This window comes from Anomaloglossus baeobatrachus, chromosome 5 (genome assembly GCF_048569485.1).
Source record: "Anomaloglossus baeobatrachus isolate aAnoBae1 chromosome 5, aAnoBae1.hap1, whole genome shotgun sequence".
Classification (NCBI taxonomy): domain Eukaryota; kingdom Metazoa; phylum Chordata; class Amphibia; order Anura; family Aromobatidae; genus Anomaloglossus; species Anomaloglossus baeobatrachus.
Window position 1 is genome coordinate 84,423,535 of NC_134357.1, and position 19,653 is coordinate 84,443,187.

Consider the following 19,653-nt stretch of genomic DNA (forward strand, 5'->3'; position numbering starts at 1 on the left):
ACCAACTGTCGGTCCCTGGGCCACGCCTCCGGTGAACCCTGCTGGACCGTGACCCGGTACAGCCGTCCTTGGTCCCAGACCACTCGCTCCGGGTCCGAGTCCGAGGGAGGCTGTGCCGCCTGCTCCTTAAGAGCTTTCAGGCTGTCGTCAGCTTCTAACGCTGCCTGAAACCCCTGACTAGATGTGGCCAGAATCGACGAGACTGTCACATCTTCAGTCAGTACCCCGGGACCTGTGTCCTGGCCTCCACCTGACTCGGCTGCCACTTGGTCAGAAGGGGGAGAGCTATCGGACCTCCGGGAGGCCCCTTGGCTTCCAGCACTCCCACTGCGGGTGACAGCGGCCACAGCCGCTGCGACCGTGGGTCGTGCCTGCTCCTCCTCCGTTCCTGACCAAGTCGCCGGTTCAGGCAGACCTACCTGGCTTCCTGACACCCCGGTTGTGGGGGAACCATGCACCGAGATCTTACCTGGGAGCACTTCCGCTCCTGGACCGGCCCCAATCTCACCTGCCTGTTCCCCTCCTGCAGCAACAGAACCCCGCTGTGAAATCTCTGGGGACCCCACATTTGCTGTGGTAGCCCCCACCCCACACACTGGTCCTCCCCCTGCAGCACCCTGCTCTCTGCTTATCCCTGCAGAGGGCAACAGATCCCAGCTCACAGGCTGATTACTTGTAGAGGCATTGTCACACCTTTCTCTGACCCCCTCCCCTGTCACAGCTGCAGCTGAGTGTGTGTCTATGGTGTCTATGCAAGCAGAAATATCAGAGTTCACTCCCTCCTCCCTTACATCATTCATAGATAACACATTAACATTGTCCGGAGGCATGTCAATACTGGCTGAAGGTTCAGCCCTTGGTTGGGGCCCAAACTGGGAGGTTATCTGCCCCAAATCTGTCCCAAGTAGCACGTTTGCAGGGATCCGATCAGTTACCCCCACCTCCCTCACCCCCCGCCCTGCGCCCCAGTCCACATAAATGTCAGCAACAGGCAGCGCCGGGTCAGTGCCTCCAATCCCGGAGACAGCGAGGGCTTTTCCAGGGATCAAGTCTTGGGGGGACACCATCTCAGGCCGCACCAGAGTCACCTCCGAGGCGCTGTCTCGCAGTCCTATGGTCACAGACCGGCCGACGGTGACAGGTTGGAAGCTGTCCAGGGACCTACCACCACCCCCACCCACACAATACACCTTGGGCGGCCCTTGGGACGGGGACGGAGCCGGGGCCTTGGGACGCTGAGGGCACATGGCCTTGAAGTGTCCAGGTAGGTTGCACTGGTGGCACCGTCTTGGTTCTGCCACGGGCCTGGAGAGGGGAGTTGAGGGGGACACCCCCTGCAGTCTAGGGGCCGGTGGGGCAGTCGCAGAATTCATCTTACCCCCTCTCCAGGTGCTGCTGGTGGCCGCTCTCCTGGCCTCAGGGGCCCGGTTGTTGGTGTAGTCATCGGCAAGGGCAGCTGTAGCCGTGGACCCCTTTGGCTTCTGGTCTCGGATGAACTGGCGGAGATCCTCAGGGCAGTTCCACAAGAGTTGCTCCGTGATGAACAAGTCCAGGATCTCCGGTCCGGTGGAAAGCTGCAGGCCTTGGGTCCAGTGGTCGGCAGCTCGGGCAAGTGCCCGCCGGTGGTCAGCCCAGGAGTCCTTTGGTCCCTTCTGTAGGCTCCGGAACTTCTTGCGGTAGGACTCTGGAGTGAGGTTGTACTGTTGGATCAGGGCCTGCTTGATGGTGTCGTAGCCCTGATCTGCCTCAGCAGGCAAGTCCCCAAGAACATCCAGGGCCTTACCCCTTAAACGGGGGGTCAGGTATTTGGCCCACTGGTCCTTGTCCAGATGGTGCTGCAAGCAAGTCCGTTCAAAAGCAGTCAAGAAAGAGTCCAAGTCTCCATCCTTCTCCAGCACTGGGAAGTCCTCAACACGGACCTTTGGAAGTTTGGTGTCTCGAAGGTCACGTGTGGCTGATGAGGGCCGGAGCTGAGCTAGCTGCAGCTGGTAGTCACGGTCTGCCTGTCGCTCTCGCTCTCGCTCTTCACGCGCTGCCTGCCGCTCTCGCTCCGCAGCCTCACGCTCGGCGTGCCGCTCTGCCCTGCGCTCTGCCAGGAGTTCCTTGTAGCCCTTCTGGTCTCCAGCCTGGAGAAGGGCCATAGCCATTTGAAGAAGGCTATCCGAGCCTCCCAGGCTCGGTGGAATGGCACGTGGTGATCTGCGGCACGCTGCAGAGCTAGGCGATTCACTGTCCCTTTCAGAGCGGAGGGCTGGCATCTGGCTCGTTGAGGAACCTTGGGTGAGCTGCTCCTCATCTTGTCCAGCAGTGCCAGGTTGCGCAATGTCCTCGGCAGAACGGTTTTCTGGCGTCGAGCTCCTGGAGGACTCGTGGGCAACCTCCTCATTGCTGTCCACAGCACCGTCCTCCCTCTCTTCGGCTCCTGCCTTAGCATTGGCCAGTTGCATAGCTCTGCTCCTGGTGCCATCAGCCATTCTTGCAGACTTTTGGTCACTGACACAGAACTGACACCTGATGCCTCCACACACCTTACAGTATCTGCACTCTGACACTCTAGTGTTGAGCTAGTCTGAAGACCCCAGCAGCCACAGCTGCTGCAGGCAGTCTTTAGTGTCTGGGAGTATGGGTCTCACACTCACACACACTATTATCTCGATCCCACCGCTATGCCACCAATATGTCACAAACCACCGGGGGGGTCACTCAGAAATCCCCCGCGCTGGCTACCAGTACGTCACAATCGGGGGGTAACAAGTGGGGGTCACCCCTCCTTTATACCTCCCGACCGACAGACAGAGCACGTGACGCGCTCTCTAGCGCCCCTCTTATAGTCAGGCCAATTATGGAATTGCCCAACAATAAGCAAGGAGGCCGCTATACTACTTATGCCGATTATTGAAGGGTCCCCGGTGAGAGTAGGGTATATATTCCCCCGACCTCCGCGGGCGGAATATATAAAATCTCCCCGAATCTCACTGGCCTCCCCACAATAATCCTTGGCACAACTCGCTGCCACCAACCGCTTCACGGTAACTATTAGCCGAACACACAGACGTGGGATTCAAGATCGAGATAACAGAACAGCCCAAGATTAATTATATAATTTAATCAGCCTAAAGCACACTAGAACTACAATATATACAATAGGGAATCTACAGAATATACAGTTATGTCAGAGTACAGTTACAATCAAAGCATGGGTTACAAACAGGCATACACAGTTCCAGCAGTTACCTTGTTGCGTCTGGCCACAGGGGGGCGCTGTAGACCAGGTTTCCAGGAACTCCCTCACAGGTCTTTCCCAACCAGGCCCCCGAGCAGAAGAACACTGGAAAATGGCCGAAGTAGGGTTATCAACCTGGGCAATCCAGGTCCCCTCCTACCTTAGTGACCTCACAGGGAAGCACTGCCACTCCCCCTGCATGGATCAGAATTATCCAGCAAAGGGGATATTGGCCATAACTTTGCCTGGGAGCGTCGTAGGCGGACGCCAATGCTCTCATTGTGACAGTTATGAATTTAGCTACAGAACGAGGGGACTCATGACCTGTCTGCCAGTTCCCCATTGGCTGATATCACGCCTGGGGCATCTCCCAATGTCCTGCTCCCATAAAAAGGGGGTGCCGGCATCGTCCACATGCGGAGACACCATTTTTATGGTTGCCATATTTATCGGAAATATGGCTTGCGAGATATGAACCATTTTTTACTGGAGTCGTTCTGTCTGGCTACTTCCAGAGCCTTGCTAATTAGATAGCAGCTCCTACTACAGGGTGACGGCAGGGAGTCATCCTGTGTCCATTGTCCTAAAGCCACCTAATTTCCATATCACAGGACATGGCCATGGAATTTGTTGCTAAACCAGTTGTGTGAAGGAAAGGGGGGGTGACACCAGGAGAGGGCTTCCTGACATACTTGAATATCATGATTTATCGTCATATCTCCGGATTTACCTCACACCTCTTTTAAGGGAACCTGTCAGGTGTAACATGCACCCAGTACCACGAGCAGTTCTGGGTGCATACTGCTAAACCCTGCCTAACCGTCCCTGTATACAGGAGCATAGATAAAGGGATCTTTAGAAAAAGTATTTCTAAAGATCTTTTATAATATGCTAATGAAGCCATCGACTAGTGCTGAGGGCGTTACTTCCCTTGGCTAGTCGGTCCTCTTAGCATATTAGTACGCCCCTGTGGGCATAGTAACATGATAATGAATGTGCAGCCGCAGAGTATAGTCGCGCTCACCTCTCTGCTGCCATTGCATATGAGTCCTGATTTCGTCTCAGTGCGCATGATCCCGGACTTTCAGTCATGCGCACTACATGGGTTTGAAGCCAGAATGCGTACACCCAGCGGTCATGCGCACTATGAAGCCGGGTGTACGAGTCCTGGCTTCAAACCCATGTAGCGGCATGACCAAAAGTCCGGGATCATGCGCACGGAGCCAAAATCAAGACTACAACGCGATGGCAGCAGAGAGGTGAGCACGACCATCCTCTGACGCTGCACATTTCATTTCAGTGAAAGTGTCTATTAAACCTCAGCAACTACATGGAAAATTATTTGGGAGATTTTTATTTTTATACTTTTAGATCCCCAGAGAACCCATTTAACAGACCTTGAAAATAAAAAGGCTGTCAATAGCTACTGGCCTATTCCAATGGACACTTGTTCAGCCCATTATCGGGTACAGTACAGACCAAATGTTTGGACACACCTTCTCATTCAAACAGTTTTCTTTATTTTCATGACTCTGAAAATTGTAGATTCACATTGAAGGCATCAAAACTATGAATTACCACATGTGGAATTAAATTCTTATAAAAGTGTGAAACAGCTGAAAATATGTCTTATATTCTAGGTTCTTTAAAGTAGCCACCTTTTGCTTTGATTACTGCTTTGCACACTCTTGGCATGCTCTTGAAGCTCATCAAGAGGTAGTCACCGGAAATGGTTTTCCAACAGTTTTGAAGGAGTTCCCAGAGATGCTTAGCACTTGTTGGCCCTTTTGCCTTCACTCTGAGGTCCAGCTCACTCCAAACCATCTCGATTGGGTTCAGGTCTGGTGACTGTGGAGGCCAGGTCATCTAGCGTAGCACCCCATCACTCTCCTTCTTAGTCAAATAGCCCTTACACAGCCTGGAGGTGTGTTTGGGGTCATTGTCCTGTTGAAAAATAAATGATGGTCCAACTAAACGCAAACCGGATGGAATGCCGCTGCAAGATGCTGTGGTAGGCATGCTGGTTCTATATGCCTTCAATTTTGAATAAATCCCCAACAGTGTCACCAGCAAAGCACCCCCACACCATCACACCTCCTCCTCCTCCATGCTTCACGGTGGGAACCAGGCATGTAGAGTCCATCTGTTCACCTTTTCTGCGTCACACAAAGACACGGTGGTTGGATCCAAGATCTCAAATTTGGACTCATCAGACCAAAGCACAAATTTCCACTGGTCTAATGTCCATTCCTTGTGTTCTTTAGCCCAAACATGTCTCTTCTGCTTGTTACCTGTCCTTAACAGTGGTTTCCTAGCAGCTATTTTACCATGAAGGCTGCTGCACAAAGTCTCCTCTTAATAGTTGTTCTAGAGAATAGAGGTTGTGTCCAAACTTTTGGTCAGTACTGTATGTATATACAATGGAAGCACGTTTCGTTGTATATGCTTAACATATACTCCAAACGTGCAGTGAACATAGCCTCAAATTGACGGCAAAGCAGCAGTACATGTCAGCGTCTACTACTTAACAGTTACGCAATTTCCACATAATGACTGAATTACAGTAGGTATGGCGATTTTCTTTCATGGCACTATAATGCATGACAAGACCCCGTTGCCATGTTTCCAACTTTCAATGTCTTGCTAGCCTTAATGTTCCTGAATGAGTTAGATTATAGATAATACAGGATACAGAACACAAACAAATTAAGCTAAATTATTCATTTGCATTCAGAGCTCAGTAACATGCGGCACAATATACGGCGACAGCTGCAGATGTAGAATGAAGCAGGAGTGGGAGTAGAGGGGGTGCAAATAACCTGTAATACAATTAAGTGATGTCGAGACAGAAAGCGGGATGTTCCGTTTTTACAAAAACTATACAGAATATTTAAAAGGTACCATTGAAAGGGCCATCGAGGGCAAATGTTTTGTTTTCCCATTTGCTTTCATGTTTACTTAGAGATTTATTCGGCTAAGGACGCCTGATTCAGGCTTGTGCATTTAGCTATGAAGCCGCCGGTTTAAAAAAGTAATGCAAATTGCAGAGAGTTCAACATGCAATCGCTATTACCTTTCACAAAGCACTTCATTTTAAAAAGCTACAGAACGATCCAAAGCAAAAAGTTATTATATTCAACCTTCATAGCTCATCTGCTCAAAACAACTCATCGACTTACAGATGATCAAGAAAACCTCTTCTTACCAGTCTCCTGGTGAATATGCTTCTATGGAGTGTAAGAAGGCCGCCGGACATGTTATGAAGAGGAGATATGTATCACAAAGGTGGTTTTCCTCTGTGATGTAAGCCTGGAAGCAAGCTCCAGTACGAATAGTACTGAGAAGGTTAATAGGGGTGACAGGTAGAGATGAGCGGTTCCATGGAGGTTCGGTTCACCGGCAACAAACGAGTTGAGCCTCCACTGGCTTTAGCTTGACCTGAACCCTGGACCAAGTAACTGATTGGTAGTATGAGTCTCCGCCCACAAATAAGCCAACCATAAGCAGATCACTTTCAGGGGAGGGTGGGCAGGCTTTTTTGAACAATTTTTTAGGTTGCACACTACATCTAATCATGCTGATGTTACCCCCGGTATGCGCCGTTCAAACACAAAGCGGCTCGCACAGGGCTCAGCGCAAAATGTACCTGAGCACAGCGCTGCTCACGTGAGTGATGTTCGCACGTAAAGCATCCAAACCCTGAACCTTTACTTTTTAGGTTGGTGTTCGGTTTGACAATCGGACTCTCGAGTTCGCTCATCTCTAGTGACAAGGGCCAGGTTTACAAAACAGTTAAAGAGATGGATGAGACTGGTTGCTCACATATTCCCACCCCTGGGGCGTGGTATGGTGGACATAAGAAAGTCCACGTGATTCATTCACGGTCTGTTTGTAGAGATAAGAAGGCCTCCTGTGTGAAGTCTCCATGCTTTGCCTTGGGTGCTGAACTAACACTGTAATGCCTTTGTTAGGACGTTGTATTCTGTTGTCCTGCAAAGTAAGGCTGTTTATTTTCCTTTTTTGTGGCTCAATTTATGCAATATTAATAAAGCAGCCTGGACATTATGTTAAAGTTGCCACCCGTGCCTACCTCAAAGGCTGCCGAGTGGGAAAATATTGTGTATAACCTTCATTTAGACCTCTGCCTTTTAATGTATTTTCGGTCCAGTGGGCGCTCCTATCAATGACTGCCTGTTATCTTTGTATAAGTGAGCATAAAGAAATAGCTGTCAATCACTGATGATATTTTTTGTCTAGTGGGCGGTCCTATCAGTGATTGACAGCTAATTCTTCATGCACACTTATACAAAGACAACAGGCAGTCATTGATAGGACTGCCCACTGGACCAAAAATACCAAGAATAGCAGAGGTTTGGAGGATTAAAGGACAAGATCTATTGAATTCTACTGAATCTTCTCCCAAAATTATGTATCAATCTTCTCTATTCCGTCTGCTCTATAACATGGTGCTAGAATGAACAGAGAAGCAGATCACGACCAGAAGGGAAGTATACGCTATTTCAAATCTACCACACTGTGGCCATATGTAAAGGTCAAGGGGTTGTCCACTAGTCATAATTGACACCCAGAGAAAGTGAGAACAGCCACACCTCTCACTTCCTCCAGATGTCAGATTTATCTGATGGAGGGGAGAGTGAAACTTGCTTTGATTGGCCATAAGGATTGTGTGACATAATGTCAAGCTATTCACAGGAGAACCAATGGCAACACCGCTGGAACAGTGCAGGCATTGGAGGAGAATATCAGATTTATTATTTTACTGTAGGGAAACAAGGATTGAGAAGGGGTTGTCCAAGTAGTAAACAACTCCTATAAAAAAGGGTAGGTAAACCACTCTAAAGTATCATCCTGCTTTCCCAGTCTGCTTGACAAATCAGACCAATTATCCAATATACAATATACTCAATTTGGCAGATTTTCTGAATATTCATAAGTTTAAATTAAAAAGCTAAGCAAAGAACAAATTGTAGGGATCTATTCACATCATTCAGCAATGAAGTCCATCTTGCGACATATCGGGTAGAGAGTTGTGGTGAAAGAAAACACATTGTACTGTAAAGCTATGTTCACACTTCCGTTATTTTGTATCAGTCACAATCCACCGCTCTGAAAAACAACTTAATCCGTTTGGCGGATTCTGTTATTTCCCATAGACTTGTATGAGTGGCGGATTGAGACTGATGAGCTTGCGTTGCAACCGCCGCGCAGCGCATCAGTCGTTTAGTGACTGACCGCACCCGCCACGAGTCTTTCGTAATCCGTCAGGAGGCATAATGTATGTCAATAGTGCAGGATTCCGTTGTCATGCGTTAGGCAATGGATTCCAGTGCAGGATTTTGTCCCGTTCTACTGAGCATGCCCAGCATGTTAGGCGTAGGTTGGAAATCGTCAGAAATCATGCCTTGTCTGTCTCTCTCTCCCCTGCCCTCTTCCCGACGGAATCTGCTCTTTCATGACAATCAATTCCATTTCTTGTCACCCGCTGTACAACGCATCAGTCACAAGCGTCAACCAACTCATGTGACTGATCCAAAAAAATGTAAATGTGAACATAGCCTAAAGCTTCATATTGTGGATAAGAACTAGAGGGGAATTGAGCTGAGCTCCAATGCCAGACACCCCATACCACATGGACAAGGGTGGCACTGCTCCAGAAAACAAGCATACCTTTATAAAAGGGGTAGTACAGGATTAGGAAAACATACGGCCTTCCTTCCAGAAATCGTGCCATACCTGTCCACACCTGGTGTCTGGTACTGCAGCTCCGGCATATTAGACCGAACAAAGCTGAGCTGCAGAATCAGACAACCCTTGGACAAATATCTGTCTGGATCTGGAATAAAGCAGCCATGACGCGCCAGTATAACCAAGGATTTCTAGATAAATTGTTAGCTGAAATAGCGTACGGTGTTTTTTTTATATATATCTCTAAATTCAGCCTTGTGATTCTATTCAATTAATTAAGCATCAGTGGGCGAGGTAGAAAATAACAGCCTGCCACCTGACATTTAGAGTCCAATTTCGGTAATTTGCAAATAAATTAGTCATTTTCAATTACAAGGTGTAATGCAATACAATATATGAGGACGCCGCTTTCTTTTCGAGTACTGCACTGTCTGTATTTTGGGCACCGCACAGTGAAAATAACAGCCATTTATCAGGACCCGGCCACAGACGCCTGCTGTCATAGGAAAGCCACGGTTATTTCCATTAGATTTATATATTCCAATCTCCTTTGATTACTACATAAAAATCAAACAAGTGCAACCAGTATATTAAAAAATATTATGACAAATATAATGTATAAAATTAGCAGAAATTACTTTTTTAAATAACCAATTTCAAAAACACTTAAGAGCAAAGTTCTTTTAGATTTTAATGAGAAGCAGAGTCACGTCACTTTCTATGTATTGTTAATTGCGTTTTCATTTCTCAGCCATGTATATGTACACACTGACCAACAACGTATATGTCACATGTAAAAGTCTTGTATTTTAGTAAGTTACTTCTAGTATGTTAAACCACGGCACAGTGGACAGGGGTGAGTGGATATGCCATGCTTGGAAATGGTGACTATTTACCTTCACTTGATTGAAGGCGAACAGTAGATAGATTGCTGAATGAATAATGGCCAAGGGCAGCAAAATGAGAAAGAGAAAAAGTCATTTAATAAGGAACGATTCCCAGATCAACTACCGATTCCACAAACATTTTCCCCTACAAGCTGGGCTGACGACCTTTCCATTTCACCACTGGGCGGACATCTGCCGGAGTCCTCAGAGGTTTGTCCGTGTGTTCTATTAATTGATTGTCTCATCACGAACAGAAAAAAAAACAGACTTGTGTATTGAAATCTTAGGCTATGTGCCCACGTAGCGTATTTTCATGCAGTTACGCTGCGATCTGCACAGCCCCACGTGCATGAGTCTTCAAAGCTAGAGAGGAGAAGGGGTTATCTGCTGCGCGGTTGCCAAAAAAGATGAAAAACTGTTTATTAACTATTATTTTAGTCCATAGGTCTATGCGTTTCGAGGTATAGGACCTCTTCTTCAGGACAAAAAAAAAAAAAATAAAAAAAATCAACAAAACAACATTGATATTATTGATTTTTTTTTGGTCCTGAAGAAGAGGTCCTATACCTCGAAACGCGTAGAGCTATGGAATAAAATAGTTATTAATCAACAATTTTTCATCTTTTTTGGCAACAGCGCAGCGTTAACGCCTTCTCGTCTCCAGATTTGATGTACTTTCTATAGGGAGAGAGGAGTAAGCCACTGCCACACACCCTGTGGCAAATTATTTCCCCCAAAAACAAAGGATTGGCTCGATTCTTCACCGACATCATCCATCAGGGAACGGTCGGCAGACCCCCAATACATGACAGATGGTTTGCCGATCCCACTGAAATTAATGAGCTCTACGAGCTTTCTTCTAACGTATAGGTTTAGTCCAAGATACTTTATAGTAATCAGATTTGGGAGGAACAAGTTGTCAGTAGTGATGGATGAATAGTAAGATATTTGGGTTCGGATTATTCGTACCGAATACCTATTCTGGGAAATCTTGACGAAAAATGCTCGGGTTCCCCACTGACTTGCATCAGGTTCATTATTGGTGACAAATACTGCAACAGTACTAAATATTCGGTCCAAATAATGCAAACTATTCACTCATCACTAGTTGTCAGCGGTGTATTTGACAAAAAGCTTGGTGACTATACAATAGCAACCAGAACAATGAATTCATATTCACACTATAATGAAGGCAGTAACTCAGAAACACTTGAGCTCAAAGTGTAACGCAATAGTACACATGAAAATAATCAACTTTATAATATATCTCATCAGAAAAGTCTGCTTCTTTCTCCATCAGGATTGATCATTCATTCTTAATATTCTCAGTTCACAGATAAAATCTGTAAAACCTATATTTGGTAAAGACAGATTTTTACATTACTGAGACAGGAGATGACAGTTGGAGCTTTTTATATTCTATGGAGGTGGGAGGAGCTAGAGACAGACATTCTGCTGAACGTTCCATAGAACTTTGAGAACCAACTGTCATCTTTCTCAATAATGGTAAAATATGTACTCAAGACCGGTTTTACCCCAGAACTGGGAATTTTCAGAATTAATGATTAGTTGAAGGGGACCATGAAGTGAATTTCTCTAATATGATATATTACAGCGTTTATAGAGTTTCTGATTTCTACAAGTATAATTGATTTGTGAAAATGAAAATAAAATGGCGACTACTCTTTAAAAAGGAGGTTATCTCATGAGGGCAACCATGGTCCATTTGCTGTATTAGGATGTATGGACAACATAGAGCTAGACCCAGCAGTTTGAAATCCTCCATGAGTACTTCTATTAGCATGAAATGGGTGTCAGTCATACACCCCTTAAAGGGGTTGCCCACTACTAGGAAAATAAAAGACACTGTACTCACCTTCCGTTCTGTCACCATTCTAGTGCCGTCGGTAACCGCGGTTCGTGGCTCATGAGACCTTGTGACGTCAGGCGAGCCTCACGTCCAATTTCCGCCAGCTTTGCTCTCCCAGATTTTGGAGCAATTTAGTTAAATCAACAGGAAGTGAAGCTGCAACTCCCACTCACTTCCTGTTGACTGCTCATTTGGTCTGAAGGCGGGGTGAGAGAAGCTGGCAGTGATTGGAGGTGGGCTTGTGTGACGTCACACAATGTCACGTGGGCCCCGAACCGGGATTACTGACAGCGATGAAACAGAGAAGAGAGTATAACATCTTATTTTAACTTAGAGAAACAAGTGGGATCAGAACAAGTTGTCTTAGTAGTGGACCCCCCCTTTAAGCTGCCCTTCTACTACATTGATACCTACTCCTTTAAATGACCAATATAACACCACAATTCCCTGCAGCACCAATTGGCAGAGACCTGTAAATCCCCTCTTTGAGAGCGAGACATGGGTCCCTTTTAGTAATGCATCTGTAGAGCCACTAGAGTACAACCAGGGTGATGATTTTACGTACTTTCAAACACTTGAAGATGATGTTCACCAATGTACCTATTTCATGTACATATGGCACAACTCATCTAAATACCACCCAAGGGACTGGTAGACGTCAGCCGTGAAATCAATAACAAAAATAAGTTGCTTGATAAACTAAAATCAATGTAAAATTCTACGTTTTGCTGCTTTACTTCCGCATATCGGCCGGGATTTCATAAGAAATAAAGAACAGATAAGTAGGCTGAAAGGCTTTTGAAATAAAGTAATGATCTAAACTGTGCTTTACAAGGGGAAATAATTATAACTGTGCGTTAACGAGTAATAAAGCGGGACGCTCACCTTCACAGCAGCGGTCACAGCAGCGGTAGCAGCAAGATTCAAGCCTTGCTTGCCAAAGTTCACCATGGTTTCATAGCCCTTTTCTTTGGCTTGAACAATGTACTCATCAATCTCCTGTTCAGGAAACACAGAGCATCTGTTGTTACTCACGACTATTACACATATAAGACATCGGATGCAATATCAAGAAAAAGGAGGCTTCACTTATTACAATGAAAGGTGCAGCTGATATGGTGATATTTTCTTAAACGTTTTTGTAAAGTGCTGTACCCACAAACAAGACGTGCCACCTATCTACAAGAAGTGTAGATTACAAGATGGCTATTGAAACAAATGGTTCACATTGTGGAAGGAACCCACTCGAGTACCGCTCTTATACAGTGACTCTCTTCAGTAAATGATAAAAGGGGCATAAGGAAACGAGCGGTCTTGATGAGGGGCACTTTAAACTGTCCCTCTAATTTTAAACTGTCCCTCTAATTCCAACTCTACACTGGGTGATACAGTCACACAGGTGCCATCACAAAGAAAAGACCCATGCAAGATACTCTTTAGAATTGCAGAGACACTTAATCATACATAGCAGGCAAGAGTTAGCCAAATCTCCTGATTTTTTTAAAGGGAATCTGTCAGCAGGTTTTTGCTATGTAATCTGAGAACAGCATGCTGTAGGAGCTGAGAGCCTGTTTCCAGGGATGTGTGAATTATTAGGCTGTATGATGTAGTTTCAATACTAGGGCAGCACCACTAGGCGTGAGGTATTAACCTCCCGACCCAGACGAGCGGGCCCTATGGGACATTGAGACCAGGCATATAGTATCCTATAGGTGGCATCTTGGGACAACTGGGATGAGATTCTGCTCCCAGTTGCTTGTTCTGATCCCCTGATGAACCCCAATAACTAGTGGGGGGAAACGAGTAGTGTTAAGGAAACCTGTATCTACACAACACCAGACACAATGTCTAATTGCTTGGCATGAAGACTGGGAGAATTTTGACACATTACTACTGATATCAACTGTAGCCCAGGAGGTCTACCAACAAACAGTAGGGTATCCTATTGACAACTGTGGTGATACTTTACTGCATGTTATAATTTACCAATCCTATTACCTACTACTGTGGGTTAGCTATATACTTTGCAGAGTATTTATTGATATCAAAGATCCTCCTTTATGTGACATATAGCTATTAATAGGACTGTATTTTTTCAGTTTATCAAAAAAGAGGGAGGTGTTGCTGTCACTGACCCCGAGGTATCTGATTAAGTCCTATTCTGGGCAACACTACTATAAAATCGGTAGATTTAATTGCATTTGTACTGCGAGTCTCCCAAAATAATACAATATATCTCGTGTTGTGTCTAACATTTATGTGCTGATTTTATTGCCCCTTGCACTTTTGGAGATTGGTGGTGGATATATTACAAGGTAGATAGGAGCAGAGAGGGTGAGCCGTCGTGGAATGGAGGCACCACACACCTAGGGTGCTTAAAGCCCCATTGTGAGTTGGACCAAGAGGAGGGAAAGATATATCCCCAAGTGTCCAATTTTTGAATAATCTATCTATCACACTCACCTCAGGCCCCAATATACCATCTTCTAATACCTTTATACCAAGTGTGCACTCACACACTAAAAGCACATTGTGTGTTTGTTTGTATGGTTTAAATATTTGGTTTTAATCATCAATAAAGATTAATTTTAATGGGTATTATTTTGCTAATTTGTCGAACTAGTTTCAATACTATAAGTGTTTTCTTAGCAGAAGATTATCACTATCTGACGAGGTCTCAAGTGCAGGGCAGTCAGGCCAATCTGTGTAACCCTACGACAACCACTGATTGGCAGCTTGCTGACAATTCACAGTGTACAAAGGAAGCTGCTAGTCAGAGGTGTGGGCAGAGTTATACAGAGGAGAAGATTTAGCTCTGCTACATCTACATCAGACAAAACAGATATTCTATCAAAACTGCACCAATCTGTCCAAAAAGTGATAGCAGCGGGTTGGACCCGATATCCCTTGAGGTCCCTTCAAATTCTACTATTCTATGATACATCACTGGAATCAGGGTCTCTGTCTCGACATTGTGATATTAGATTCTATAGGGGAAAACCTACTGATAGCTTCTCTTTGAAGATCAACCATTGCTTTTATGAAGCCTGTCAGACAGTCCTTTGAAGGCTTGATCCCAATATAATAGCTTATCCCCTTTCCAGCGCTGTACAATGTATTCTCTGGCAGTTCCATATGCAATGAATGGAGTGGAAATCGAGCATGCGCTCATCGGCTCCATTCAAGACTGTGCTCTGCAGAGTCTGGTTCCCTTGTTCCAGAGGCTCATTTTCAAAATCAGGATTCCAGTGGCAAAACCCCAACAATCAGTAAGTTATTTATTTAAAACCTAGGATAAAAACGATTAGCAAATATCCTGCGATAATTAAGTAAATGAATAGTAATTGGCACATTGTGCATCCCTCCGTGGAAAGCTATGCAACAATAAATACACAGCCCAAAAAGTGGGGAGCCACTATTGTCTATTGAGGCCTGGTGGCACTTGGAGAAGTGAACTATTTAAAAATAGGACCATCCTGATTGGGTACACTTGTTGTGGTGGGATGGGTTTTAAGCTTTTTTAAAATCAAAAAGTGTCATCTAAGTACCCTGTGTTATAGTACCATGTTACCTCAAAAATAAGGCCTATCAGAAATTTTCGTACTTTTTTAAGTATGGCTTAAATATAAGCCCTACCCCGAAAATGAGCCAGAGTTGCGGTTTAATAATGAAGTGTCCATGCAGCTTAAAAAGTTAAAGAATACCGCAGGACACGTCATGAGAAAGGAGACACCCCCAAAACGGAGAAGACTGCACCAGCAATCACCCTCAGACCCCAAACAGCTACAGCTGGCAGGTGCAGACGGGGTCGCCCACAGTGATCTGCGTCGCTATCGGGTACCTTGCCGTTGTGCAGACACACACACACAGACAGAGACACATACACACAACCCCTCCCCCGACCGGCAGGGAGGCATGGGATGCTGTGGAACACGTGGACTACGATGGAACATGATCGATGTGTGTAATGTTACTGCAATCGTGTGTGTGTGTGTGTGTGTGTGTGTGTGTATATTTATGTGAGCAGAGGGATGCAGCTGGAAGCAGATGAGGACCACTGCGCAACAAACGAGAACCTGCTGGGAGCACCCGCTGTAGATCGCAGAAAAACCTGGGAGCAACGCAGAAGTCCAGGGTCTGGCAAGTGCGATATTCCTGGGTGTGCCTTTTGGGGTGGGTAAACTTACCCCTAACCCGGATTTGCAAAAAAATAAGCCCTACCTCAAAAATAAGCCCTTGCGCATTTTTAGAGGCAATATATAATATAAGACAGTGTCTTATTTTCGGGGAAACAAAGTATTGCAAATCATTTAATGAAAAATATTTGCTTGTTGTTTTTATATGTTAATAAGCACAGTAGGAAAATGTATCTTATAGAATGTGCTGGCCCATTTTTTTAGATTTGCTTTAGTCTACAGATGTTGTAAACTTTAGCATGACATTTAACTCATCACATCATTTAAATGAATAGTACGTAGCATGTTAAATGCCAAGTTGAAGTTTGTAACATCCTTATTTCATCTCATTCAAACAAACATGAATGTTTATAGGGCGCACATTTTAATCTGATGACAAAACTACAGTGTTTCCCTGAAAATAAAACTTCCCCCGAAAATAAGGCCTAACAGGGGTTTTCAGCAAGGCCTAAATATAACACCTCCCCCGAAAATAAGACCTAGTTGCAATTCAATAGTCAAGTGTCCATGCAGCTAAAAAAGTTAAAGAATGCTACAGGACACTTCATTATAGGAAGCGGACACCCCCAAAAGAAAGAAGAGAGAAAACCCCGAGATCATACTCACTTGACACCGACCGGGAGCAGTGGAACGCATAAAGGACCTGCGGCGGAAAGCATGCAAACACACAAGATCACACACACACCAAATTGCACACACTCACCACATCCAGCGATATCGATTGCTTCTGGCCGGCATACGGTAAGGACCTGGGAAGCTGTGCAGTGCAGCGCCAGAAACTTCGGATGGAACGCATGGAGGACCCAGCGGTGGAATGCATCATAGAGACAAGAGAGCAGAGAATCCCCTGCTGGCTGGAAGCAAGTGGTATCACTGGATGTGTTGAGTGTGTGCATGCGCGTGGGATTGTACTGTATGTGCAAACTCGTGTGTGAGTGAGTGTGCGATCTGATGTGTGTGTAAGTGTAACTGTGCAGTAGAGCTATGTGTGAGCATGTGCACGCCCGTAGAAGAGTAGTGCATGCAAGTGTAACAGAGCAGTAGAGCAGTGTGTGTGTGTATGTATGTGTGTATGTATGTGTGTGTGTATGTATGTGTGTATGTATGTGTGTATGTGCACGCGCGTAGCAGAGCTATGCATGTAACTGTACCTGTGCATGTAGCAGAGGTGAGGGAGGGAGTGTGTGTGTGTGTGTGTGTGTGTGTGTGTGTGTGTGTGTGCGCGCGCGTGTGTATGCGTGTGTGTGTGTGTGTGTGTGTACTAGCTGTTCCCAGCCAGCTAACACTCGGGATGTGATGTGATAATTGCTGCGACTTGCAATTTTGAAATACGCGGCCTTTGTCGGTAATTGGCCGAATCAGCTCAGGAGATGTGTGAGTGTGCAATGTACACAACAGGACCTGTGATGAAGTCAAATGGAGGGGAGGAGTCATGAGGTCACATGATCAGCTCCTCAGTGTATGCAGGACTTTGCTGTGCTGTCTGTCATGGTGCTAAATGAGGTGAAGTTTGTGTGGGGTCAGGAAGGATTTAGAGTATGGATGTAGCAGAGTAGTGTGTGTATAACGTGTACGGAGCGGAGCCGTGTGTGTATGACGCATATGATTCGGAGCAGTGTGTGTATAATGCGTATAGTTTGGAGCCGAACGGAGCAGAGCCGTGTGTGTTTAATATGTATGGCTCAGTGCAGAAGGATGCTTACAGGACCTGTGATGATGTCACATGGAGGGGAGGAGTCAGGGGTGACATGATGGATTAGCGAGTAACCACGAGTAATCACATCGGCATAATATATATATATATTATATATATATATATATATATATATATATATGTATATATATGTATATGTATATGTATATATATATATATATATATATATATATATATATATATATATATATATATATATATATATATATACACACACACACACACACACACACACATGAATGAGTGTCTGCGATCTGATGTGTGAGAGTCGACCAGAAACAGGGGAGGATGGTGTGCAGCATAACTGCCGAGAGCACCCGCCGAGGATGGCAAAAGGACCTGGGAACTACGCAGACGCCCGAGGTCTGGTAAGTATGAGGATCCTGGGAAGGGAAAACTGCATTTTTTTGGTGGGGTAAACTTTCCTCCAACCATGTCTCCCCAAGAATAAGCCCTCCCCCGAAAATAAGATCTAGTGCTTTTTTCGGGGCAGAAAAAAAATAGACCGTGTCTTATTTTCGGCTAAACAGGGTAGTGCCGCCCCCCCCCCCCCCCCTTTCCTCCATATCCATCATTACAAATGGTTAGAAAGTAGATGAAAAATGTGAAATACTTCAACTAGGCTTTGCAACAAAAAGTTGTTTTTGTTGTTAGCAAACAGCCGCACACATTTTCTGTATCCATCAGATTACAACTTACCTTTTCTTTTTTGGAAAGTAGAGGGTGTAAAAACTTCCGATATAACAAGCTGGCACCTCTTGTGTATGGAGATAATAACCAGATTACAAAACCAATCTTCAATTCATAATACAAAGGAAACCTACAAGGAAGAAGAAGGCAGAATGAGGCGTAATCTGAGATACCGAGGCCCATTCCGAACGTTTTATCCAGCCATCTAGATTTTATAATACGCAATCTTGTAAGCCAAAACGAAAATAACTTCAACAAATGCACAGAAAGAAAAATGAAAAAGCCAAAATGGTTTACACAAGGAGTAAAAATAGATGAAATCTGTGATTATCTGAACCGCTGTTCAGTGTCTGGTACTGAAAGTATCAAGTAATGTGAGGTCAGATAAGGACAGCGAGTCAGAATACAGTAAGGAGGAAAAAAACATGCTGGAAGTCTGAACTATGTCGCACATAGACGTGTTTTGATGAGTTTGTGAGAGACAGAGAGCGGCATCCAATTATATGTGGCATGCTCGATGACCTTGTCTCCTAGACTGCCTGAAGAGACGTGGCTTTTCTCCTAACTTGTCATATTTTCAGATTCTTCCCTTCATCTCCAGTTTCTGGTCTCATGTGGATGTGAAGACATGTTGAAAAGTTCCGTTATAGAAGAACCTCATAAAAAATAAATTATACGGATAAAATGCCAATCACTTTTTATGCTCATAAAAAAATAAAAACTAATAAGGTATAATCCTACCAAAAATGGTCATGTCTTGGACAATTGCCAGTCACTATTGGCATCAGCTCATTATAGCAAAATATTGCTGCAAGAAGCAGGTAAAAAAAAAAAATTAAGTTTTAAATCCTAGATTGAAAAAGATTGACTCATGAGGACCTGTTGAAGCGCAGTTTGACATGCGCGAAACGGTCGTCGTCCCAATGCACCCCGCTCCCCGGTGATTTTATGGATATTCAATAAAAGACACTTGGCCATAAATGGTGAGTGCGGCTGCTTCTTTTCTTTTTTCTGATGTTATATGGAACTTTGCTTAGTATTGGACACCACTTCATAGTCCCATCCTGAATGCTTCAGTATCATTGTTGCCTAAATGGAGTTTTCAGTAAGCGGGTAGTGCTAAACCTCTACATTGTTGCTAGTCTAATTCCTTTCTTTTGATGAGCAGCACACTTTGTATTACCTTTTAAACCCAATGTAAAAGTTTGGACGCCGACTTATAGGATGTCTACCTCCAATAGGTAGCACCTGAGTGATTGACTTCTCTTCTGGTCTACAGTTAATGTGCATACTTTATTCCTCAATTGCATAGTCTGAGCTAGAAAACGTCTAAGCCACCTGGAGGTCTCCATAAAAGAGAAACCGTA

The 19,653-nt window shown here is 44.9% G+C and overlaps 1 protein-coding gene across 2 annotated transcripts in view; it reads right to left on the reverse strand.

Moving 5' to 3' along the window:
- The window catches only part of REEP3 (receptor accessory protein 3), a 255,800-nt gene that overhangs the window by 43,909 nt on the left and 192,238 nt on the right, over positions 1 to 19,653 (reverse strand). For both annotated transcript variants that reach the window (XM_075352336.1, XM_075352337.1), the window contains exons 4-5: positions 18,296 to 18,416; positions 12,572 to 12,685 (exon numbers count right to left, since the gene is read on the reverse strand). In XM_075352336.1, coding sequence (XP_075208451.1) covers positions 12,572 to 12,685; positions 18,296 to 18,416 — 235 coding nt within the window. The remainder of the gene's footprint in view (positions 1 to 12,571; positions 12,686 to 18,295; positions 18,417 to 19,653) is intronic.